The sequence below is a fragment of the Barbus barbus genome, assembly GCF_936440315.1.
Source record: "Barbus barbus genome assembly, chromosome: 6".
In the NCBI taxonomy this organism is placed as follows: Eukaryota; Metazoa; Chordata; class Actinopteri; order Cypriniformes; family Cyprinidae; genus Barbus; species Barbus barbus.
Genome location: NC_136734.1, coordinates 20,028,638 through 20,053,874, shown reverse-complemented (window position 1 = coordinate 20,053,874; position 25,237 = coordinate 20,028,638). Strand labels below are relative to the sequence as shown.

At 37.6% G+C, this 25,237-nt stretch overlaps 2 protein-coding genes and 1 long non-coding RNA gene across 3 annotated transcripts; 1 reads left to right on the top strand and 2 right to left on the bottom strand.

Annotated features, from left to right (window-relative positions):
- On the bottom strand, window positions 1–24,894 carry LOC306871584 (superkiller complex protein 3-like; the record flags this gene model as incomplete). The annotated part of the gene is given in 44 exon segments (XM_079419645.1): window positions 1–128; window positions 6,687–6,797; window positions 6,801–6,816; window positions 7,118–7,248; window positions 8,922–9,074; window positions 9,330–9,494; window positions 11,289–11,413; window positions 11,505–11,633; window positions 12,249–12,360; window positions 12,440–12,493; window positions 12,590–12,662; window positions 13,742–13,966; window positions 14,065–14,188; window positions 14,295–14,419; window positions 14,494–14,571; window positions 14,961–15,054; window positions 15,529–15,670; window positions 16,010–16,084; window positions 16,176–16,244; window positions 16,340–16,396; window positions 16,484–16,545; window positions 16,656–16,734; window positions 16,825–16,872; window positions 16,876–16,969; window positions 17,050–17,232; window positions 17,371–17,473; window positions 17,580–17,830; window positions 18,812–18,936; window positions 19,117–19,296; window positions 19,405–19,531; window positions 19,638–19,741; window positions 19,876–19,962; window positions 20,504–20,566; window positions 20,569–20,630; window positions 20,747–20,848; window positions 21,172–21,298; window positions 22,320–22,442; window positions 22,532–22,630; window positions 22,759–22,902; window positions 23,077–23,149; window positions 23,896–23,981; window positions 24,134–24,277; window positions 24,806–24,807; window positions 24,810–24,894. Coding segments are annotated over 44 exon segments (4,689 nt in total). The 3' UTR covers window positions 1–50.
- LOC306871583 (uncharacterized protein) lies at window positions 381–4,209 on the top strand. Its single transcript, XM_079419644.1, has 10 exons — window positions 381–777; window positions 1,312–1,538; window positions 1,649–1,922; window positions 2,000–2,177; window positions 2,330–2,406; window positions 2,575–2,755; window positions 2,865–3,113; window positions 3,233–3,404; window positions 3,519–3,667; window positions 3,772–4,209. The coding sequence occupies exons 1-10, from the start codon at window positions 496–498 to the stop codon at window positions 3,948–3,950; spliced, it is 1,968 nt and encodes a 655-aa protein (XP_079275770.1). The 5' UTR covers window positions 381–495; the 3' UTR covers window positions 3,951–4,209.
- On the bottom strand, window positions 3,670–6,218 carry LOC306871585. The gene is made up of 4 exons (XR_013784348.1): window positions 5,138–6,218; window positions 4,629–4,698; window positions 4,361–4,515; window positions 3,670–4,093 (listed from the first exon to the last, which is right to left on the bottom strand). It is a non-coding gene; the product is annotated as an uncharacterized lncRNA (long non-coding RNA).
- Window positions 24,895–25,237: the final 343 nt, after the last annotated feature.

The window sequence follows — 25,237 nt, the reverse complement described above, 5'->3', positions numbered from 1 at the left end:
GGTAAGGTGAAATGCAGGTCTCCTGAGGGATGTGAGGATGGTGGATGGTCTCAGCTGGATGGGTAAAGGTGTCTGTGGAAATCCACCAGTCTGCTGTCTCCTTCTGCTGTAGCCTTCACCAACAGAGTCTACAAGCCCAAAACACAATGCCATTTCTTAAAGGGGTCATGACATGGATTTTTAACATTATTTTAAAGGTGCCATAGAATGGAAAACTGAATTTACCTTGGCATGGTTGAATAATAACAGTTCAGTACATGGACATAACATACTGTGAGTCTTAAACACCATCGTTTACTACTTCTTATATAAATCAAGTGTTTGCAAAAGACGACTGAAAAAAGGGCAAATTCCAACACCACACCGACTGTTACGTAACAGTCCAGAGGCGTAATAGTTACGCCCACCACATTTGCATATACCCGCCCATGCTCTAGGCCAGCCGGACCTGCGCAGACGAGACGAGTCATCCGAAGTCCGAAGACAGTGCCGACAATGACGGATCATGGCTATAAATGTTACGTTCCAGGCTGTGCAGGGGATGTGAGCACTTTTCATTCCCTTCCCACAGAAAAGGACTGTCAACAGGCATGGTTGATGTTTATCTACAACCGGATACCGCAACAATTCAATTCGAAGTTGTTAGTTTGCTCTGCCCATTTTACCACGGACAGTTTTTCGAACCTGGGACAATATCAAGCAGGCTTTGCTCAGCGTTTGACACTGAAGAAGGGGGCAATTCCAACTATATTGCCATTACAACCCCTACTGCAAGCAGTAAGTAGTGTTTTTTTCCACTTATTGACTGTTATAGCGATTTATATTTATAACGAATGTTTCTTAGTGAGCTAACAACGTTAGCAATAATTTACCCTGTGTTGTCGAGATCAAACGTGAAATGCTAGTACAGTAACCTTAACCTAAGATAACTAGCAAACCAAGTAACTAGCATAAATAACGAAATAATCTGAAGACCTTACGTTATTTACGCAGAGGTTAATATTATTTCCTGCATGTATTGCCATATAAATCTACAAAATACAACCGTAACGTTAGATGCATCTATATAAATTCCGGGTAGATTTATAATGTAGCCTATATTTCATCAACACATTATTTTTCATAAAGGTCAGGAGCTAACTAGGTTAGTTTGGTTGCTTACAGATATCTCACTCGCTCCTTTTAGGTAACATCACCTTCTCCACCACTTAAGTTGAAAGTATTGTCATTTGACAAGTATTCTAGTCATTTTGTTCAAATATTTTTGGTTTGACAGTTGAAGTATGATTTTTTGGCACTCTTGTGTTTCAGAGTACATCACAGACCTCGTGTACAAATGATGTAGGCTGCCAAACTGATGGCCCTATTGTGTTATCCAGGGGAACACAACTATCTTCGAAAACAGCCAAAAGGCGCCGTGTTGAATTGGAGGAGGATATGGAAATGGGGGATGTTTCCTCTGTATGCCCTGATCCACAAGATTCTACATATGATCCTGCACGGTCTGTTACAACTGAGACAGAATCGTCACAGGTTTTGTAAGTACATTTATATTTCTCTAACAATTCAGCAATGTTTTCACACAAACTGACTTTATTTTTTGTTTTTTACTAACAGGCACAATGTTATTTCTTTTTTTTTCTTTCAGTGCCACATCATTGCCATCCCATAAGGATGCAAAGTTCATAGTATTTGAAAAATGTCTTCTTAGCCTGTTTGAGAGTTGTCCTGTTTGCACCAGAGCTTGTAATGTCCGTCCACGCAGAAGAGGGACCTTCATAGCCATTGACCAACTGTGCCCTCACTGTAACTTCTTTAGACAGTGGAGGAGTCAGCCTGTCATTGGCAGCACCCCTGTGGGCAACCTTCAGTTGTCTGCTGCCATCTATTTCAGTGGAGCTTCCTTTCTGAAGATGCAAAAGGTATTGTCTACTTTGTACACACCAAATGGGTCCAAGTTGGACAGGCCAACTAATTTTTTTTTTAAATGTTTTAAAAGGTGTTTAGGGCGATGTACCTGAAAACGCATACATACGATGCTTATAGAAGGCATGCCAGGACATACCTTGAACCTGCTGTCATCCACAAGTGGAATGAGGAACAAAATTTGCAACTGCACTACTTGAGCCAGAACAAGAATGTCATTCTTGGTGGTGACATGCGAGCAGACTCGCCAGGTGGACATTTTTATGTCTATTTGTTCTGTTGATATTAAAACATTACATTGCACAAGCCCATGTAAATATGCAGATGATGATGTGATCCTGTCATATAACTAATTCTGCTGTATTTTAAAATGATTAGAAACACTGTCTTTTTGTAATTGCAGGACATTCTGCCAAGTATGGGAGCTACACCATGATGGACTTGGAGACAAATAACATTATAGACATACAGCTGGTGCAGGTATTTGAACACTCTTATGTACAACTACTTAAAAATTGCAAGTATACAACCTTAATCATCAATTTTTACAAAGAGATCAAGAGATTGCTACTTCTCAAACACACTTCATAATATATATGTAATTTATTGAGATATTAAAATACATTTTATCTTTGTTTTTCTGCACAGAGCAACGAGGTAGGGGGAAGTTATCACATGGAGAAGGAGGGCCTTAGAAGAAGCTTGGATCTCCTGGAGAAAAGCGGTGTAAAGTTGGACTGCATTGTCACTGACCGTCACCCCCAGATACAAAAGTTCCTAAAGGATCGTAAAATTAACCACTATTATGACGTCTGGCACATGGCGAAAGGTAATGCTTGCATCTTGGTTTACAGAAAATACATTTCAAATATTCATGGTTGAAGTACCCACTACCTGAAGAAGCTTACTGCATCAACCTTTAATTTTTACTTCATTAGGATTGTCAAAGAAGGTGGAGAAAATTTCCAGAGAGAAGGACTGCAGTTTGGTGAAGAAGTGGCATAAGAGCATCATCAACCACCTGTACTGGTCTGCCACTAGCTCTGATTCAGGACCAGAGAAGTTAGCCAAATGGACCTCTATCATCAACCACATTCAAGACATTCACACACATTCTGAGCCAGCATTCCCTAAGTGTCAGCATGAACAAAGGGTGTCTAAGGAACGTAGCAAGTGGTTTCAACCAGGTGTGTAACCTCAGTGTGTTAATTGCCTAAAACACTCATAAGCATGTTATGGGGCATGTTGCGTAAATACTCCAGTATTTATGTGTTGTATCAATAACATTAGACTGATTTTCCCCAAGGTTCGACAGCACTGAATAGGCTACATAAGGTCCTGATAAACAAGAGAGTCCTTTCAGATGTGGAGAAGCTGAGCCCACATTACCAAACATCAACTGTGGAGTCATTTCACAAAGTCATCTTGGACTTTGCACCCAAAAATGTTGTCTTCCCCTTCATCGGAATGCTATGCAGGTACGTCGTCTCTCTCACAACTTGAACATAGGTCACAAGACTATGCAATAACAAGTATGTGTGAAAGGGGGCCCAATATGAACTATTTGTTTGTTTTATTGTCTTGTGCTTTAGATTGTACCTTTCTGCAGTGCACTTCAATGAGAATTGTGTCCGGCCACAAACGACAACATCTAAAGGGAAACTTGTGTACAAGCTTCACTTTCCAAAAGCCAAAAAGGGAGGATATACCGTCAAACCAGTAAAGACAGAGCAAACATTTTGTAAGCTTTTCCAAAAAGTATTTATTTTAAACATACTAACAAATGTGCAAAGACACAAAGTCACTGTGCAAATAAATGAATTGAACTTTACTCATAATTCACAGGCTATGTCATCAACTTGATGGACAGTGTTTTTGAAGAGGTTGTCCATGATCCCTTTCCATATCTGGATGCCATAGAGCGGATTCCTGTGCCTCCGTACCTGTCTGCTCAGTATGAAAGACCTTCCATGGAGAAAGCCATTGCTGAGCATGTGTCACGTTTCAGTCGAGGGGGGGTCTAAAGCCGACATATTGCCCTGCAGCATCAGGAAACTCCCTTCGTATGCGCAGCTCCACACATGAAGGGATGACAACACGTACACTTCTTCCAAGGAAACCCCAGCACCAGCTGACAAACCATCTATAGGCCAAATGTCTGCACCGCCTGCATTGAGAGAGGGAGAGGAAAGCACATATTGTTCATTTTAGTATTTATTTTGTTAACAGGTTATTCTTGTTTTATGTTTGTATGATGCGGAGGAACAATAAAAATGTCACATCAATAAGTATCTGTCATTATTGCATGTTTTGTCATTTCTAACATAGATCAGACAGTATGGCTGTGCAATGCACTGAACTCATAAAGTAATATGGATGTAACAGCACAATTCTATTTAGACAACATGTAACAACTGTGTAAGATTGGCCTTACCTTTCCATCCCTCTGACGCTCACACGCCCATAGTCAGCTCTATAAACATTCGTTGCATTTTGCAAAGAATATATATTTAAACACACAGGTTCAAGGCCGGGATGGTCTGTCATGCATGATATGTCGTGGGGAACTTGGCTCATTCTTCTTGTGACCTGTAAAAGAAAAAATCATAATGGCACTGTTATTTACAGTAATCTTTCATATTTTTGAAGCAGGAAAAAGCACATGGGTTGCAAAAAATATATCAAGTGTAGTTGTGGAGTACCTGTGGTATTTCCCTGCAACATATATTTTCTCTCTCGAGGGCCATGCGTGCACAATTTCCTCAAGTACACCTGTAAAACATATATTTATAGACATTGATGTAAATTTGTGTTATTAATACGTTAAGAAGGTAAGTCCTAATCACACTACAGCAACAGAGTAGTAAACCTGACACTGACTACACTGACATCGAAAAACGTACTCTAAACCTTACTTTGGTTGGCTACATAAATCTACCTGACAGTAGGCTACTCAGTTATTTACAAACAACACATTTATGGGGTGCTCAGTTCGCAGGTTACAGTTATTGACACAAAGTGAAAAAGCTATCATTGTAAAATCGTATGGTTACACATTAAAATAATTCCAATGTTGTGAAAGTGCTAAAAATAAAGTCGTGACTGCTGACGTTATGAGTTACCGTGCAAAGTTAATGCTATATGCTATATAACCTTGACGTTACAGTTACCTTTTGCAGGTCCTTACTAAAAAACTAAATAATAAACTTACCATTCAGAAGGGTCGATGTGCAATCTCAGAAAAACGGGTTGTTCTTCAAAATCGGTATCTTCGTCTGATACAGGCTCAAACATATAAGGTTGAATGCCTAGTCCCTCCATCATTCACGCCAGACAGTAAAAATCTGTTTGTGCTACTGAAAAAATCCGCGCTGAGAAACAGCCAATCAGAGCAGACCTCCTCATTACTATTCATGAACCTTCCAAATAAGGCAAAAACAGACTGTGTCATTCTAGGGACAAATTCTAGGGTTGTAAATGGACATGTAAAACCGTTTCTGGGCATTTTTTCCCCTTACCTAAGTTACATACCTTCTATGTAGATATCAGAGAACAATTTAAAAGATTGTTTCAATACATTCTATGGCACCTTTAATGTTTAACTGGAGGTTCACTTCATATACACTTCAACAGTCATAATTTTGAAAAATGGTTATTTTGAACCCTCACTCTGACCCTCTGTATAAAATGATGCTGGGGACCTTCTGAATTTGTCCTGTTGTCTGGAGTAGCTCAAGTGCATGGCATACATTACAAAGTGAACAAGCATATGTAGACTGCATCCAGTGTATACAGCGTCAGTGATTATAATGGGTTATATTTGCTTTTAATGCAATGCTTGCAGTTCAACCAGGCATCAGACTGAATGCCAGTGGGCGGGGCGTACAGTGCGATGCTGTAAATGCTCTAGAGGTAGTTATATGAAAATGTATTTGCCAGCGTGAAGTCACAAATCCCAGAATATCCAAACGAGATGATTTTTGAACTTGGTTAGATCCTTTTTATATACTGGTGAATATGTTGTAAGCTATGACATTTGCAGGATGTTTTAATGGTACAAATACTTATATATAAAAAAAAACTCTGGAAAAATTGATTTATCATGTCATGACCCTTTTAAATACAAAGCTTGAGCTTGTGAATGTAGTTCATTCATCTCATTAATTGTATTAGATGGCCAATAGGTACCATTCAGACAATTATAATGACATCTGAAGCAAGAAAAGAACATTTATAAAATAATTAGTGCTGTCAATCACGTTTAATGCATCCAAAATAATATTTTTTAATTACATAATACATGTGTGTACGATGTATATTTATATCATGTATATACAAATACACACATGCATGTATACACAGTATTTAACAAAAATATGTCATGTTTATATATTAAATATATTTATATATAATATAAATTATTTGAATATAAATATACATGTAAATATTTTCAGAATATATACTTTTACATAAAAATATACACAGTAAACACACATATATTATGTAAACAAAAACTTATTTTGGATGCAATTAATTGCGATGAATCATTTGACAGCACTAAAAATAATAAACGGATAATGAAACACTGTATTATTATAGGTATTAATACCTATATGCATATGTATTAATCTTAAAATAGTAGGTAGTTGAAGCTGAACTTTCATTACGTTTTATTACATTGGAATCAAATCTGATAAGGGCAACACAAGCCTGAGTTACTCATTTGTTTTCAAGTAGAGAGAGTGAATGCAATTGCTCACATCTATCAGCTCCAGGTCATCTTTGGCATGCAGGTGGCGCAGGAGGTACCAGCGTGCCACTGACGCTATTGTTTCAGAGCCACCTGAGGCTGAAGCATAAACAATATTCTCCTACAGGTGACGGGTTTCCCTGTGGAAGAACAAACCATTATCAATCTGATCCTGATCCAGTTTACCCTCTGATATCATGAATAAAGGTGATATATTTCATATTTAAATAGACTAAATATGAATGCAATGCCAAGAAGAGGCAAACAATGAAATACAAACATGTGGCATAGAACAGGTCGGACTGATCTGATATGTTGACTGAATATCAAGGTGACAATAATTACGAACACAAAACCATACTAAAGCTATATGCAAAAATCCTCTCATATGCAGCAAGAGAATGGCACAAAAGTATCTTGTGCTTTGTGAAATGGCCTTACCTGGCACTCATCTTTATAGAGAACTGCAGTAAGGCTTGAAAGAGCAGAGCTACTGGTGAGCTACCCATCTTTAAGACTTCAGTGCTGGCCTCCAACACCAGATCCTTCCACTCAGAGACACAGACACCAGCCTGTTGTCAGAAGTACAATTAGCCATCTTTACACAGTGTTTACTTGCATTGTAGAATGGTCTGTAAACTTTGTGCAATGGAATGAGTAATTAAAAAACCTTCTAAAACAAGGATTTTAAATGCATTTTAGCTGGCAAAGTTCAGACTAATATATGACCGGAGTCTGGATATGCTGAAGGCTGACACACTTTAATTAAAAGTAATGAAAGTCCAGCCACAAAGTGTCTAATTCAATTTAGCAGGCAATGCTGCAGTCAGTGGATGGGGTTAGACAAAAAGAAAAGGGAGGGAGGACGAGAAAGCAGAGAAAAAGGAGCAAATGTGCATGAAAGATGCCTGAAGGTGCTGTAAGAGGCTTAGCCCAAAATAATAATGTTCATTTTTATTAGCAGTCACACAGACACTAACAGACAAACTACTTTAAAATGTGACAAGGAAAACATGTATCCAAATGTATTAAAATGTAGTAGAAATGATTAAGAAATTGTACACAATAAATATATAAAATAGTGCTGTCAAATGATTAAATCGCATCCAAAATAAAAGTTGTTTACTGTGTGTTTACTATTTCTTATGTTTGTTTACTGTGTATATTTATGTATATATAAATACACACTCATGCAGTATATATTTTGAAAACATTTACATGTATATATTAATATTTATATAATTTATATTATATATAAATAGATTTAGTATACAAATATAAAAATTTTCTTAAATATATACATGCAAGTGTGTATTTATATACACATAATAAATATACACAGTACACAAACATATATTATGTGAACAAAAACTTTTATTTGGATGCGATTAATTGTTTAACAGCACTAAAATAAATAAATAAATTCTGTGATGGTCTTTTCAGCAGCCATTACTCCAATTTCTTTTTTACTATTCAAGTTGAAAACTGTTGTGCTGCCATATATTTTTGTGGAAAATTGTGATTATTTTTTTTTTTTTCAGAGTTCTTTGATGAATAGAAAGTTCAAAATAGCAGCATTTATTTGAAATAGAAATCTTTTATGACATGCCTATAAAATGTCTTTACTGTCACTTTTGATCAATTTAATGCACCCTTGCTAAATAAAACTATTAATTTCTTTCAAAACATCATCTTACTGTCCCCAATCTTTTAAATGGTATTTTATGGAAATTAACCAAACATTGGTATGCCATATATTTGTGTTTGAAATCCACAATGCACATCCTCTGAGCTAATGTAAAGACTTGGGATTTGCTAGGTTTTACAGCTGTCTAGAGGTACTCCATCTACAAGAAGAACTGTTAGAAGAAAGCACAGCAAACAAAGAAATCTATTTTCACAAAGAAAGTAGTGTTACTTTAACTATTCTGCATTATTCTTCAATCATTAATATTCAGGTAAATTAGTCACTGCTTGAAGGTGACAAAATCGAACCAGCTGAATCTGAGACTAATTTGTAGACTTTGTATTTGACATTTAAACTTAATATATACATATACACACACCGACATATCGACAATTTATATTCGATTTTTTAATATTACTATATTTTTCAAATTCTGTCTGTTTACTTGTGTGTTAAATACAAAAAACGGATTTAGTCATTCAGGTACATAAAAAAGTGTCTGAGAAAACTGTGCCAATTTCTCCCAACTTCCCTGTACAAGATTAATCTGGTACTCACCAAACACGGCATGAGCGACAACAGGGCTAGTCGGAGCAGGCTGCTCATCTTTCCAATCTGGTCACCGAGCTGAGAAGCCAGCTGAAGACTCTGTCTATATGCCACAGAGGCCTGAGCCAGCAGACCCTGAGAACGGTACACTTCTGCCAACCACTGAGAAACAGCAAGATCAAATTAACAATGAGTAAACCTTGTTAAACCTCCTTCCTATATAGAGTATAAAAACATTTGTTGGTTTCATTGAAAATCTCCTGTGTGATTTAATAAAGTGTGAGAAACACATTCAGACCAGGGGAAACCAAAAAGGCAATATTTCAAATTAAATACATATAACACATTTACATTGACTTTTACTATGAAATTAATCTGACACCAAGCTCTCCTCAGTGAGATGCTGAATGTACGTACATGCCAGGCAGACACAGATGTGTGGTTGGCCATGACAGCAGTGCTGAGCTGATCCAGCACCGCAGGAGGAACATAGTTACCGGCACCAGACAACAGGAGTCGCTCACACTGAACCTGCCTTAACATCAGGAACACCACAGGATGCTCTGGAGATACACTCAAAACCTCAGAGAGGAAGAGGAAATTATACAAACAGTTAAATGGGCATAATGTAATTACATGTTTAAGTTTTACTTCCTAGCCAGTATGACAACATTAGCTTCTCTGCTTCTAACCAGCTTTAATGACTTATTACCGCAGGTTGAGTGGTGTGTAACATATGTTGATGTTCCAAGGAAAATATCAGATTTCGAGGTAAGCTTGTCTGATATTTGTGTTATTAAACTGGCAAAACACAAATTTCATGATCTCAACATGGTGGCCACCAGGAGTGGGGGAAGGGGAGTGAATAAAAGAGCTTTTTCAAAGCCACTGATATGACTAGACTCATGTGAGTATACATCATTTAAACATATTTTCTATACCTTTAAAAGACTTGTGACTTAGTGTATTTTTTTTTTTTTGCATTGCTCAGGAGACTTTCTAGAATTGCAACACTGAAAACCAGTGATAAAATTATAATTGTTACCTTAAAGGTATCATGAACTTGGCGACCAAAAATCCCTTGATCTTTTGACATATAAGAGGTCACTGTACTATAAAAACATCCGGTAAGTTTCAGAACTCAAAACTTTCTCATTAGACTAAAAACAGCTTATATTGTAGCCAGTCTGCCTAAACGATATCTTAAGGAATGTACGACTCTATAATGTAATAATGTGGATAAACACAAGCCTCCTTAGAAGAAGATCAACGCCTGCTTGTACATCGCTGCCAGTTTAGCACTGCCCACCGATTTGCACATGTAGTGTTTATGAGAGAGGCGAATGCGCAGGTCTATGCAGAAACCAAATGATAAAGATGGCTCTGAAGACAAGACGCTATGCAGTGTCAAGTTGTGGGAAAAAGTGCCTTTCTTCTGATCACAACGTTAGGAAAGAGTGGATGAACTTTATTTTTAATTAAGTTCCAAACTGCATCAGTAAGAACTCCGTCCTTTGTTCACTTAATTTTACCACAGATTCGTTTACAAACAAGGCGCAATTCGACGCAGGATTTTCTGAAAGACTGAAACTAAAAGACGATGCTGCGCTGACTATATTCAATCCAACAGTAATACTGAAACACAAGTGTGAGTAACTGTTTTTATTACGTGATCACTATTGGTTTGTCTGTTAAACAGATCGATTGATATGAGTATTTATGTGTTTTAACCAAAATCAGAGCAGTGTCCATCTGTGAAGGGTGTAGTCAAACAAACACAACTGTTAGCCAATCACAGCAGTGGACGTTTACTTTGAGTCTAAGAAATAATAGTGTGGTTAATGTTGTTAGAATGACGCGTGTTTTGTTTTACAACTTTCCTTGCTTTATCTTTTTACAATACTAGTAATCTATATTGTGATACACTTTGGTTTACTTAGCTTCATTTATATAGCACATTTTCAACTGACTTAGGAGACTTGAGTTCAGCTTCAACCCCAACTAAACACACCTTAACCAGCTAATTAACGTCTTCAGTATCACTAGAAAAGGCAGCTGTTCTGGGGCAAGTTGGAGCTGAACTATCCAGGACATTAGCCCTTCAGGAGCAAGTCTGGACACTCCTGTTCTACAAATACACCTCAAAGGGGAACAGCTCAAGCATTATGAGCAGATAGAAAGCCACAATATATGGATATTAGACAGATGGTGCCATGTCAGCGCATGAAACAGGCACACAGTTCTGCTTTGAAACCCAAGAACAGGTCAGCCTGTCTGTGTCTGCACCTGTGCCCGATTCACACAAGAGAGATGCATCAGTAGGGGACAGCATGACATAGAAAGAGAAAGCATGCGTGTGTGTGTGTGTGTGTGTACCTGGGAGCAGAGAGTCTCTGCCTGGTCATATTGGGCACTCTGTTTGAGTCCAGTCACAGCCTGCTGCAGCACCCATCCCTCCAGAGCCTGAGCCAAGAGCCCGTCCTCTGCCTGCAGGCCCTTCACTGAGAACAGGCCGTACACACAGCTTTAGAGTCATGCTCCCATCAGCATATATACAAATACACTGACAATACACTCTCAAGTCTCGCTGACCTTTTTCAGACACCAGAGTCATATGAGCCCTCTCCAAATCTTCCCTGCGAGGGGCGGAGCCTTGGAGTAAGCATGCAGTGTTCTCTGTGTGACAGGCAGCCATTAGCCCCGCCCACCCAGCAGGATCGTCTGCATTTGCCATACAGCGAGAAAGACAGAGGACACATCAATCAATCAATGAATCACTGCCATCCGACCTAGGCTGCAGACAAATCTTTCATCTGGCTGATATATCGATGTCTCAGCATCTCTTCTCTCCGCTCAATCTTTTCACATAGGCCTCTCTGCATTATACTTGGCACATACTCCTGCTGATACATTTAACTGCTGATACATTTAATGCAAGGTTCTTACTATCCAAATTGAATATTTTCATCGTTTTAGGGTTATAGAAGAGTGTATTCAGTCCAAAACTGCATTAATAACGTTCCTGAACAAGAAGCCAAAGCTCAATACAACTTTGGCATAAATTCTGCATTGTATATTTCAAGGTTCCCACACTTTAAAGTAACCATTATGTCATTATACTAAGAGAACTGACTTCCTGGAAAGAGATTTTGGTCAGTGTCCTGGGCCTCAAAGGGTCTAGTCTGGGTTTGGTAGTCTGGTATTAGTCTATGTTAGGGAATTATGAGATAGGGGTCTTGGAAAGTCTGTTTTTGAATCTTTCAAATCTTAGTTAGTAACTTGTTTAGCAGCTAACTTCAGAACTGATCCGGAGTGTCTGATTGTAACTCAGTTTACCTGGGCACAGCAGCACAGCTCTCTGGATTGTTTTCAAAGCGTTGCATCTTCTGTCTTCACCAGAGTGCCGGCCTGAGGCCAATTGATTTACTCCACTGTACAGCAACGCCCTCTACAGATAAAAAGAGTTGAACTTTAATTTAATGGACACAGATCTTGACAAAAGAGTTCATCCACAAATGTTAAATTACCTTTCCAAGCGTCAAGCTGGCATGACACGCCACACTGCCGGCCACAGCACCTCCCTGATGAAAATAAGAACACTTACGGTCAATACTTTCATAAGGTGAACTATTTCCTTTCTCCTAAAATATGTGTGAAAGTGATGTGAGAATACTTACATCGGCTTTGTTGGGGCAGTACTGTGGGACCAGTCTGGATAGAAGTGCCCAGAGAGAAGGATTTCCAGGGTTCCTACAACATAACAGATGTCAAACACATATTTTTTTATATAAAAAAAAGGCTCACAGAAGAAAAATAATTATTGTAATTCTGGGGTGTTCGGGTACCTAATTTGACATTTGGGTTAATTAACCAAATGCAATGATTCATACGTGAGGTTAATTAGATTAAAGCATCTTCCCTTTAATAGCATTTGAGTGTTTTCAAACCTTTATACGATGTAGTTTAAAGGAGGACATTGAAAAGTCACTTGCTATTGGACAAATAAAGAGGAGCATTTAATTTAATCAAAGTCCTCCATTCCCTACTCAACAAGACATAATGGGGCTGGACAAATATTCAATAAGTGAAGTGTCCGGTCTTCAACTGATCAGCAACAACTGAAAGTCTATTTTGATCTCAGTCTGGCTCGAAGCAGACTTTACTGCAACAACTAGCCATTTTATAGTAATATAATATAATATAATAACAATAAATGTTCGTGTCAGTAAGATTTTTTATGTTTTTGAAATAAGTCTCTTATGCTCACTAGGGCTGCATTTAATTGGTCAAGAATAACAAACAGTAGTATTGTGAAATATTACAAATTAAAATAACTGTTTTCAAAGCTCAATATTCAGCAGTCTTTACTCCAGTCTTCAGTGTCACATGATCCGTCAGAAATCATTTTAATATGGCTGATTAGCTACTCAAGAAACATTTATTATTATTGACAATATTGAAAACAGTTTTGCTGCTTCATTTTTTTTTTTTTTTTTTATAAACCGTGCTACATTTTTCAGAATTCTTTCATGAACAGGAAGTTCACTTTTAATAAATTTCATCATCAATCATGATCAAAGATGCAATGCAACAAAATTACAGGTATTCAGAACATATCTGACATCTTAATATGAATCATGCTTAATATAATATGTAATTTTATATGTCTTATACTAATATACTATATAATAGATATGTGAAGAAAGATTTTTTTGGACAAGTATTGTTTGTTGCATTTTGTTAAAACAGAATCTAATTTTCTTCTTTCTTAATCTATCACATTTTAAGGATACAATTAGGAGACACTATCTCTAAATATTACAAAGTACCTGTGTATAGCCCTAGCAGCCTCCCTGTGTACGCCGCTATAGTTGCCCTGCAGGGCCAGCAGGGTGCAAGTGAGCAGACAGTGCTCCTCCACAGCGCCTCCCAAAGGTTCCCCCAGTTTTAGCAGCTCAGTAAGCGTAGCACTTGCCAGCATCACGTCCCCATGAACCAAACCCAGAGAACACAGACACTGCAGACTCTCTGAGACGGGCTCTTTCAGCATGGAGCTACACACACACAAACATAAACAAGAGGAGAAAGGCTTTGCTTTTGATGGCTAAAGCAGAAAATGTGTTGCTCTGAGACAGTTGAGTCATTATGTTACCACTTGAAGAGAAGAGTTTTGGCATGATCGATGTTGCCCAGCCTGTGCTGTATCAGGGCAAGTGCAGTGAGTATACAGGCCTTTTCCTTCTCGCTAGAGGCAACTGCAAGGGCTTTCTCATAGGCTGGAAATAGGCACACAGATACCCTCAGAACCATACAAAATGACAAGCTTGAGTACTTGCAGAATATATTGTGGTCAACAATCGCGAAATGGCAATGACTGCTCACCCTGAAGACTTTCTGGCAAGCGACCACTTCTGAAACATGCGAGTGCCAGCCCGATGAGATCATGCAACTCCTCTAGTGGTGTGGAGGAATAAATGTGCACTGCTTCTTCCCACTGTCCATCATCACTGACACTGATAAATCTAATAGCATTGCTATAGATGAAATGACTGACAGCATAGTTGTGCAAAGTGAGGATTACCTGAGGGCACGTCCGTAACCCCTTAGAGCAAAGCTGAGCTTATCTGTGTGAGGAGACGCCTGAAGCAACTTGACAGCTCTTTGGAGAACAGAATATATCAAAGAATGATTTAATACCAGTGTGGTCCAGATCAGTGACAGAAACTTTCCGCAGCAAATTTTAGGCATTCATTCTGTAATAAATTAAAACAATTTTAATAAATTATATATATATATATATAAAATTTATAAAAATAAACATATTAATAATTAAAAAAAATTAACATAAAATGAATGAAAATCAATTAATGCTGAATGTGATAATACAATTGAGCCTGGAACATAACATAAAAATATGATAATAAAAAACAAAAATCAATAATTTTATATTTAATTAATTCCAGTTTCCGGTTTAAAATCCGGTTTAGACTTGCTGTCCATCTGGCAGGGCAGGATTTCCAAATGTATAAATAGCTAGAGGTGGCAAACCTGCGATATGCCTCAGTGGCCTGCTTCCTCAGCTGCAGGTGTGTGTTCAGGTATCCGAGCATGATGAAGGCATCTGGGTCTGTCTGAATCCTCTCTGGTGTAAAACAAAGAGAGAACACTGAGCTTCATTACCTCATTTCATCTTTAAATAATTTATCGTTGTCACATGGATCATTTCCTTAATAGTTAGGGAGAAACACATTTTTAATTTTATCTAGCCATTCCACCTGCATTCCTGGTGAAATCTTTCAATATATCAGGGGTCTTTAACTGCTTTCAGGCTAAAGATCCTTTTAGCCTGGCCTATAAAGCATGCATATAATTCCATATTAATGTATTTACATACTTCATAATAGTTACAAATATAGATTGTGTATTATTATTATTATTTTTTTAAATATGGGTGAGACAAAGAAACTTATTTTTAACTTTGGTTAAAGACAATATTGTGTTATTTATATATTTATTTATTTTTAACAAAATTGGTTTGAGATCAGACAATAAATGACAGACACATAAATGCCCTTGCAATATCTTAATACAGTATGCTATGTTTGTGTTCTCATACCAGTGTACTTGCTCAGAGCCACCTGGGCAGCAGAGACGGCGTTCATCTGGACTATGTTGTAGAGGTAGATCTCTGTGTCTCTGTTGCTCCTGTCCAGCAGTGTGGAGCAAACCCAAAATGCATAACCCTTCACTCCTTCAGTCTAACATCAAATAAACATGTTACTGCAAACAGAATATTGATCAATAGTCTAAACCTAAAAAAGAAACTACACAACTGTTCAAAGGTTTGGGTCAGTACATGCTGCTGATAATTCAGCTTTGCCATCACAGGAATAAATTCAATTTTAAAATATATGCAAATAGAAAACAGCTCTTTTAAACTGAATTAATATTACAGTAACATTGTAATTACTGTAATATTACTGTTTTTTAAACAAATAAATGCAGCCTTTGTGCGCATAAGAAAATTATTTAAAATAAAACGTACAGACTCCAAACTTTTGAGCAACTGTGTATATTTCAGAAATTATTAGACATACATGAGTACTCAGTTCTGTGGTGTGTCTGAAAAGATCCATGGTGTCATAACTGCCCGCTGACTCAGCAATCAGGGCCTGTACAATGAGAAAGAAGTTCTGTGTGTCATACTGGAATAAAGAAGGGCACTGGATGTTATTTGAACTATTGGTCTGAACTAAAGTCTACCTGTCCGATCCAGCAGTTCACATAGAGGGGTTCTAGAGACTGAGCAATCTTGAAAGCTTCATGCGAGAGCTAAAAAAAAAAGAAATAATGTAGAAAAAGGACTATCAGCATGGTTCTCTAAAACATGTGAAGTCAAGCTAATAACTTGACAAAAATCATATTACCTCTATATTTCCCTTCTTCAGATACAAAGCACCAAGGTTGGTCCATGCAACCACATTCTGAAAAATAACCAGGAGATACATTAGTTGTATCAAAACAAATGTTTAAAAAGTGAAGAAAGAGTTTATTTTTCTTGCATTACTTACATTTGACTCTGCTTTTACCGATTTGATAAAGCAGTGTTGTGCAAGTTCAAAGTTTTCTATTCCTAAAATATAAAAGCAGAATATACAATTGACACAAGAATAGTCCATCACAACACCGTTATATAATCCAGACTAATGCGATTATGCACATCATATGTATATTTTTATCTACCCTTTGCCATGGAGACCACCCCGAGGGCATTCCAGTATGTGTGATTCGCACTGTCGAGCATGATTGCCTTCTTCACACACTGTTAGAACAGAGCCAAACCAAAACAGCCTGTTAAAACACATCTTCATGAAAGCATTACGAAACACTGATTCCAGGTCAGGTCATGTACCTGTACGGCTTTCTCCAGCAGAGGCTGCTGATCCTCTTCAGGATAAAATCAGCTGAGCAGTCTGGATTGGTTGCAGTAGTTCAAGCCAAGGTCACACCACAGACTAGGGGCCTCAGGCATGAGTTTCAAAGCGCGACCAAAGCACCTGGTAAAATATAGCTTCATTACTGAATATTACTTTATTTTTATTTCACCATTTAGTTTAATATGGTTCTACTCTTGTACCTTTCTCCTAGAGTGAGGAGCTGTCTCTGGTCCAGTGTATGGCCCTGATCAGGTGGATCCATTCCACATAGAGCTCCAGGTACCAGCACTTTGGCTCGGTTTGGGGAAACAGTCCTGAAGGTGGTGCAGACATCACCTAGTAACTTCCACAGACACGACAGATTTGGCCTTTGCTTTAAAGCTCTGGAATGTTGAAACAAATATTGAGATTTGATCAGTACCTGCTGGATGACATCCATCCAACTAACCTCACATGGTCAGACGCCACTTCACTAAATAAAACACAAATATTCCCTTTACCCAGTGCACCTTCATGTTTACCTGAAAAGGTAATGGATGGCATTCTGTATCAAATCTACAGCTCTTCCATCAAGATAGTCATCAAGTGCACTTCTAGCCAAGGCTAGCAAGCATTCACCCAGACCTGACAATATAATAAAGATGCTTTATGAAACACTATAAACTTGAATACTGGATGAAATGGTCATTAATCTGAGAGATTCAAGTATTACTGCAGAAACCACACAAACCTTTCAATGCTGGCACGTAGTCCTCCTGCTCTAAGATCTGCCTGTACTCTGCAGCAGCCTCTTTAAACCGGCCGAGGATCTGTTTGATGGCAGCGGTCTGATAGAGGCTGTAGATAGAGGTGGGCTGCAGAGTATGTGCTTTATCAAATGCTTTCAGGGCTGCTGTGAAACTCCTGCGGTTAAGGTAAGCCTCACCTAAACATTCCCAGCACACCCAATCCTGGGGGTCTGCCCTCAACACCGCCTGCAGACTAAAACCAAAGCAGAATCATGGCTAACTTTCAGAATTTTGGTGTACAAAGTCCTTAAGATATGAAAATAAGATAAAATAAACATCTCAACATTTTAATATCTTAACATTTTTAATCCCCACATTTAACTTTTGGTGAAGGCTTCTCCGGAGACAGCAAAGTGGGACTTAAAGGCTAAATTAATTGTGGGATTCTCGGAAATGAACTCTTCTTCCACTCTGGTCTATGAAATGAAGGCTAATTTATGAATAATTAAATAAAAAAAATAAAATAAAAAAAATTCAATCATTCCGTCGGCATCCTTCCGTCTCCAGGAGACGTTGGTGTGGCTTCCAGTTTGATGAAATTTCATCTATCTGCACCTTCGCGAGTGGCTATAAAGCCCAATTCTGGAATGGCAATCTCTGCTGCATTTGCTGCAGATGAACGATGATGATGCCAGCTGAGGCTGCAGTTGCTTTTTCTCAAATTTACTCATCATTTACTTGCATCGTTCCAAACCTGTATGAGTTTCTTTCATATGTTGAACACAAAAGAAGATATTTTGAAGAAATTTGAAGAACCAAGCAGTTGTTGGTCCCCATTGTCTTGCATAGTAGGAAAAGAAATAAATCAACGGGGTCAATCAATTGTTTGATTGCCAACATTCTTCAAAATATCTTCTTTTATGTTGAACTTAAGAAAGAAACTCATACAGGTTTGTAACGACATGAGGGTGAGTAAATGATGACAACATTTTTTGGGGTGAAATATCCCTTTAATTTATTTCCAAATGGCACAAAATACTGAGAATTAATGCTATAGGCCTACTATTAATAACATTTTAGAAAATCATATTAACGTCTTGCATCGTTATAACTGCCAATTTTAATGTAGCTGCATTAAATAAGATCTTTAAATATCTGCTGAGCTCACCATCCAGGCCCATTTAAACAAATCATATTACCACTTATGCTTTATAGCTGAAATCAGTTCACTTACTCTGCAATGGCCTGTTGATGCTGGCCAATCTTGAGGTGGTAGAGCCCTCTCCTCATCCAGGCCCATTTAGCAGAGCCAGTAGTGGCTCTCTCGGTTACAGACTGCAGAACAGTCAGAGCTGAGTCCTAAGAGCAGAGAACACATCACACAGTCAATAAACCCCATTAACAGGAACTCTGTGTCTTCTACAGCATCTACAACAAGTTCTTGTTGCAACTTTGAAGATGGATTTTAATGGAAAAAAAACTAAGCAAAGGATACCCTCAATGGGACCATCTTGGATTACAAGACTTTTTAAAACTCACCATGTCCCCCTGCTCCATGCTGAGGTCTACAGTAGCCGCTCCAGCCTCCGCATCAGAGGAATCCAGCTCAAACGCTCTCTTATAGCAGCCTCTGGCTCTGCCCTGATCTTTTACCACCTCTCTATAGTAATGACCCAGAAAACGAAACACTGAACCGAGATACGGGTCCAGTTTAGCAGCCTTAAAATAACAGAAAACAAGTCATTACTTATTTATATTCCAAGAGAAAAGACTCTGGAGTCTATATGCAAGCATAAAGAGCATAAGGTCTGATATTGCTGGCTTTACCTTGAGTAAATGTGTATGGGCTTTGCTGCGGTCCCTTCTTATTTCCTCTCCCATGATCCAGAACAGGCGCCCCGGCAGGAAGAACAACTCCCCATTATCTGGGCTCTCGAATAAAGCCTCTAGAAAGCTGTGAGACAGAGAGAAGACAAGAGGATCAGTGTTTAGCGTTTAAACCTATGCTGGATATGATGCTGTATGTGAGTGTGTGTGTGTGTTTAGAAGGGGTTTCACACCTTTCTTCAGCTTGTTTGTGCTGTTCTTTCGCAACATGCACCAGCCCCTTCAGAGTGAGACCCACCACAGATCCTGGGGGAGAGCTCAGCAGCTCAGCTGAAACCTGTAAGAATGATTTCATTTAAACAAGATCTGGTGTACTTAGCTTTTTTTAAACATCTAATATCCTAAAATCTATCATGCTATTTGAAGATTACATTTCAGTAATTCTGTTCCTGTTTAAAGAAAATGTTTCACCTGAAATGCTTCCTCAGTTTGGCCTTTTTGCAAGTGAGCTCTTCCTTTCAAAGCTAAAAGCACTGGGTCATTTTTGGCATCTGAAATCTAAAAGGAGTCATTATGAACGTTATGTAAATCAAATAGATTATCAAACAATTATTAATATTCATTTCTCTTTTTTAAGAAATGAAACCTTTTATTCAGTAAGGATGTATTAAATTGATCAGAGTGAAAGTAAAGACAATTTTGCAAAAGATTTCTATTTCAAGTATACGCTGCTCGTGAACTTTCTGTTCATCAAAGAATCATTAAAAAATATAGTTTTGTGTTTCCACAAAAATATTAAGCAGCACAACTGATTTCAACATGTTTTCAACAATCATAATGTTTATTTAGTTCCAAATCAGCATATTAAACTGATTTATCATTTAGAAAGATTAATGTCTGATGAAAGTTCAGCTTTACCATCACAGGAATAAATTAAAATATTAAAATAGAAAAGAGCTATTTTGCATTGTAACAATATTTCACAATAATACCGTTTCATTGTATTTTTTATCAAAAGCAACCTTGCTGAGCATATAAGACTTCTTTCAAGAAAATCTGTTGTTAGACTGTAGATCTGTGTCAGTCTTTAAAATGATACATGTGTAAGGATCTGCAGAGCTTCATCAGCATCCTGGTCTCTTCCTGTCCTCACCAGAGCCTCTATAGTTTCAACCTCTGCAGCTTATGAGTCCAATCATCAGAGTTCCCCACACTCGACTTCAGCCCTGAAGACACAAAACAGAATATTTCTGAGAACAGCCCTTTTCCACCCTGTTAGTGCAGCTGATTGAGTAGATGTCATGTTAGCTGTGTTTTAAATGTTATTTTTATCATGCAGTACCTTGGCTGGAAGCTGTAGCACTGTCAGAGTATTTATGCATTTTCAGTTGAGCCAGAGCAAGATTATACCAGCCAACGATAGAGGAGCGCATACGCTTCAATCCTGCAGGAAAAACACAACAAAAGAGTTAAACATATTATTTTGTCATTTACATTGTACAGTATGGTTTAGGAACTGCTAGGAGTTTAATTAATGTTGTATAGCTGAACATGAACATAAAGAGTTATTAAAACACATTTTTAGTTATCAAAATGAACCAAGAAATGCATTATATTAATTTGATACACTGCATTTCTTGCATTATACACTTGAAATCTGGTCTGAAACATACTTATTAAGAAGCTTGAAAAACTTTGATAACCTCCATCCATACTGGAGCAAGTCACTAAACATCTGCAAATTCTCTATGGTATTTATAAACTCACCTAGACTAATCATTTTGATGGCATCCTCATATTTTTTATACTGACAAGCTTTAATACCAAGACCAAAGTGAGCGTGTGAGTTGTTTGGATCCAGTTCTGAGAGACGGCTGAAACAGCGGACAGCTTCCTCACTAGTCACCTACCAGGATCATCAGAGACAAGATCAATTATCTGAGAGCTGTGTTTATTTAGAAATACTCAAAATGAGTTTTGTTTTCAGAAACAGGATTATTTTTCCACTTACATTATTGTTCAAAAGGTTGGAGTATGATGTTTCTGATATGTCTCATCAGAAAATGACAATTTATTTGATTAAATATTATTACAAATAAAAACAACTTTTTTCTATTTCAATAAATTTAAAATGCATGTATTTTAACAAATCATTCCTGATCATAATCCAATCATTCTGATATGCAGATTTGGTGCTTTAAAAAAATCTTACTGACCCCAAACTTTTGAACAGTAATGTAGATTTAAAAATAAAATAAAATAGGAGTATATAAAAAACTACGGGTCATCCAGCATTTGACAGTTTTGTGTGTGTGGCTGTATCCGAAATCGCCCCCTATACCCTCAAATAGTGCACTATTTGAGGGGACGGCCATTTTAAGTGGTGTTCGAAACCTTAGTGGATGTTCTCGAGTGCACTCATTCAATCCCACAATGCACCGCAAAAACGAGTGTACAAGGGATGTACACTCAACTGCTAGAGAATCCCCAGAATGCACTGCGAGAGTCGCGCGCCGAGTGAATTCCCGCGTCTCACCAGAAGATGGCGCCCGCAGCTGAATCATCCATTCATTGATTTTAGAAGCGCTCGTCCACGGCGTAATACAGTGGAATACAACAAAGGTACAAAATTAATTGTAAATTGACTATTAGGGTTTATAAATAATTTCCGTGACAGAGTTCAAGATAAATCCTTCAATCTTACTATTGGAGCTGCCCGTATCAAATGATTATTTAACAGGAAGCAAACTATGCAAAAGCGGCAGTCCTTCCGGTGCACTTAGTGTCCGAATTCACTCACTCCTTCAAGTGAACTGTATGAGTGGACTAATGTAGGGAATAGTGAATGAGGGTATAGGGGGCGATTTCGGATACAGCCTGTGTGTGTGTGTTTTATTCCATTGACTTCATTTGACCTTAATAAACTGACCTGTTCTGATGTCGTGCTCACTGAGGGCCTCTAGAGGGTAGGAGTGTGACGAATAGCGTGACAGCATTGCATTACAAACTTCCTTTAGCTTGGCCACCTCATGAGGAAGCTGCAGAATATATAAATTAAACATTTTCTTTGGTCTTGTCATTATTATTTTGAATATTACAATAACTGTGGCATATACAGCTTGCCAACCTCGGAAAGACATTTAATGTAGTCCTGTGAAAGGTTCCTGTGGGCTTCACTGGGCACATCTATCGCCAATTGCAAAGCTCTTTCAAATGCTGATATCAGCTGTTGAGCAAAGAGATACACACTGTAAGCTGTGTACAAATGTGTGTGACATTAAATTGTGGCTATGTACAAAAAAGCACTTGGAAATTCTCAAAAAGTAGTATTTGAGACAGGTGAAATTGACTGACGTGTTGTTGAGTCTCATTATCCTGATCATCAACAGTGTCCTGCAAGAGTCTGGTCATCTCCTTCCACAGCTCCAGCAGCTCTAAATCCTCCACCCCTTCCTCTGCCTCCCTCACCTGGATTAACCTCCTCCACACTCTGGCCACCTATGTGTGGAGCAGCAAATATTTCACACATATGCAGATATAAAGTCTGGTTATGACTTTAGAAATAATGTGTAGATTATTTTGTGTGGGTAACAGACAGTGAAGTTATATTCACTTAAATCTTAAATCTAGTTGTAACATCAAGTCCTTCCTTATCATATTTAAAGATCACACCTGTAAATAGTTCTCCGACTGATAGACTTCCACCAACTTCTTGCTCACTTCAAAACATTTAGCTTTGTCTGAGCTGCAAGCGCACAAAAGAAATCAAGCAATAGTATTCTATTAATTTTTAAAAAACAATATATTTGAACTCATATTAACACATTTATCACAGGTTCTGAAACAAGAATCTGATCATTGCCTTAAAGTGTATTTTTGAATGTGATAATGATAATGGTGTATAATACAATGATATTTTTTCACTTTTTTGAGAACGTTTGAGAGTAAGAAACATGCTTTGAATATATATATATATATATATATATATATATATATATACATACATACATACATATACATATACATATATACACACACACACACACACACACGTATAAATATATAAATATAAGAAACTAAATATGGCAGTGACATACTCAGATTACGATGACAAATCTTAAAATTATTGACATTTCTGAGCTTAGAATTTTTATTCTGTTGCCAAGAAAAGTATGTGCTCCTCTCTCACAACCAAATATAAATGTTTTGGAGACATAAACAACTCATACAAAAATTACTGTCATGATTATAATAATGAAAGAGTCCCTGATTTTAATACTTTATTCATTTATTGTGAAGTGAAATTTAAAAAGTCTGGGTAGGGGAAAATTCCAAAATGTAAGAAATTCTGGTAAATTAAACATGAACACTTTTAAAAATGTAAAAAGGTGAATAAAGCGGCAAAAGATTATAACTGATTAATTACTTTACAATTAGATTTTTTTCCCCCTTTAAAATTATGCTAACAGGAAAGAAGACCACTTTACTTACGTTTCATACAGTGTAATAAGATTCTGGTAAACCTTTGGCAGCTCAGCTTTGAAATCTTCACTTTTTTCGTATAGATTTGCCAAACCCTGTAAAAGAAATCCACATCTAGTAAATAATTACTGCTGAGTCCAGCAGTGCTCAATGTCATCAAGACAAATTTAACAAACAGCTAACAAACTGTGTCCCTAGATAAACACTACATTTGGACTATTCATATAGTTTATAAACTATGACTGACCTGCCATGAAAGCAGTTGCTCTGGCTCCAGTTCAGTGGCCTTTCTGTAGGCGGTCTGCGCCTGATCCGGCTGCTGCAGCTCTGTAGCTGCCACTCCAATAAACACCCAGGCATTATAGTTATTCTTCTCATGTTTGAGAACAGCCTGGGGTGCACAAATATAGTTTAACTTGAGAGTTTAACTTACCTACCCATGCAAATACAGTCAATCAGGAGAAAAGATGAGATGGAAGCTATCTATATACACTATAAGCTATCTATATACACCAAAACCAGACAGGGAGTTTTGAAATGAACATCTCATATACACTATATTGCCAAAAGTATTGGGTCACCCCCTTCTAATGAACATGTTTGACTACTTTAGTAATTTCTATGAGTACAAATCTTAATGTTAAAGCATGTAATGATATTCTAGGTGCTTCTAATTTTATAGCAACAGTTTGGACAGGACCCTTTTCTATTCTAACATGACAGTGCCTCTGTGTATAAGGCACGGTTCAAAAAGACATGATTGATTGAGTCAGTGTGGAAGAACTTGACTGGTCTGCAGAAACCAAGTCCTGATCCCAGCTGAACACCTCTGATGTGACTTTAAATGCAGACCTTGAGCCAAAAACTCATCACCAAACACCAATGACAGCTGACAGCTGGAAGTAAATACTTACCTTACAAACAATGTTTCAAAGCTACTTTAAACTCTTTATTTTTGATCGCTTCTCTGGCACTTTTTAGTTCAGCGTTTACTTCTTTGCTGGACATTTTCTTAATCAAATAATTTGACAAAGATAGATGTTAACGAAGCAGCAGCAGTAAAGGATATTTACATTAGGTAAGTTATATTATGTTGCTTGATAACTTTCTGTCATTAGACATAGAGATTTATTCTTTAAAGCGTGCAAAAATAACAAAACAGTCATACAAACACTTATTTTAAGCGCAGATTTTGTATTTGTATAATGTGAATATAAGAAATGCACATACGGCCAAACTTGACAAGTTTCCATTCAGCAGGAGCGATAATAAAAGCGCATGCGTGTAACTTAGTGATACTTACGGTGACGTCATTATACTGCGACAAGCAGTGTTTTATGTTCTCTTACAA

Coding starts and splice junctions, on each gene's coding strand:
- LOC306871583 (XM_079419644.1), top strand. CDS start 496: ATGACGGATCATGGCTATAAATGTTACGTTCCAGGCTGTGCAGGGGAT. Junction 778..1,311: donor TACAACCCCTACTGCAAGCA/GTAAGTAGTGTT, acceptor CTTGTGTTTCAG/AGTACATCACAGACCTCGTG. Junction 2,178..2,329: donor CATGCGAGCAGACTCGCCAG/GTGGACATTTTT, acceptor TTGTAATTGCAG/GACATTCTGCCAAGTATGGG.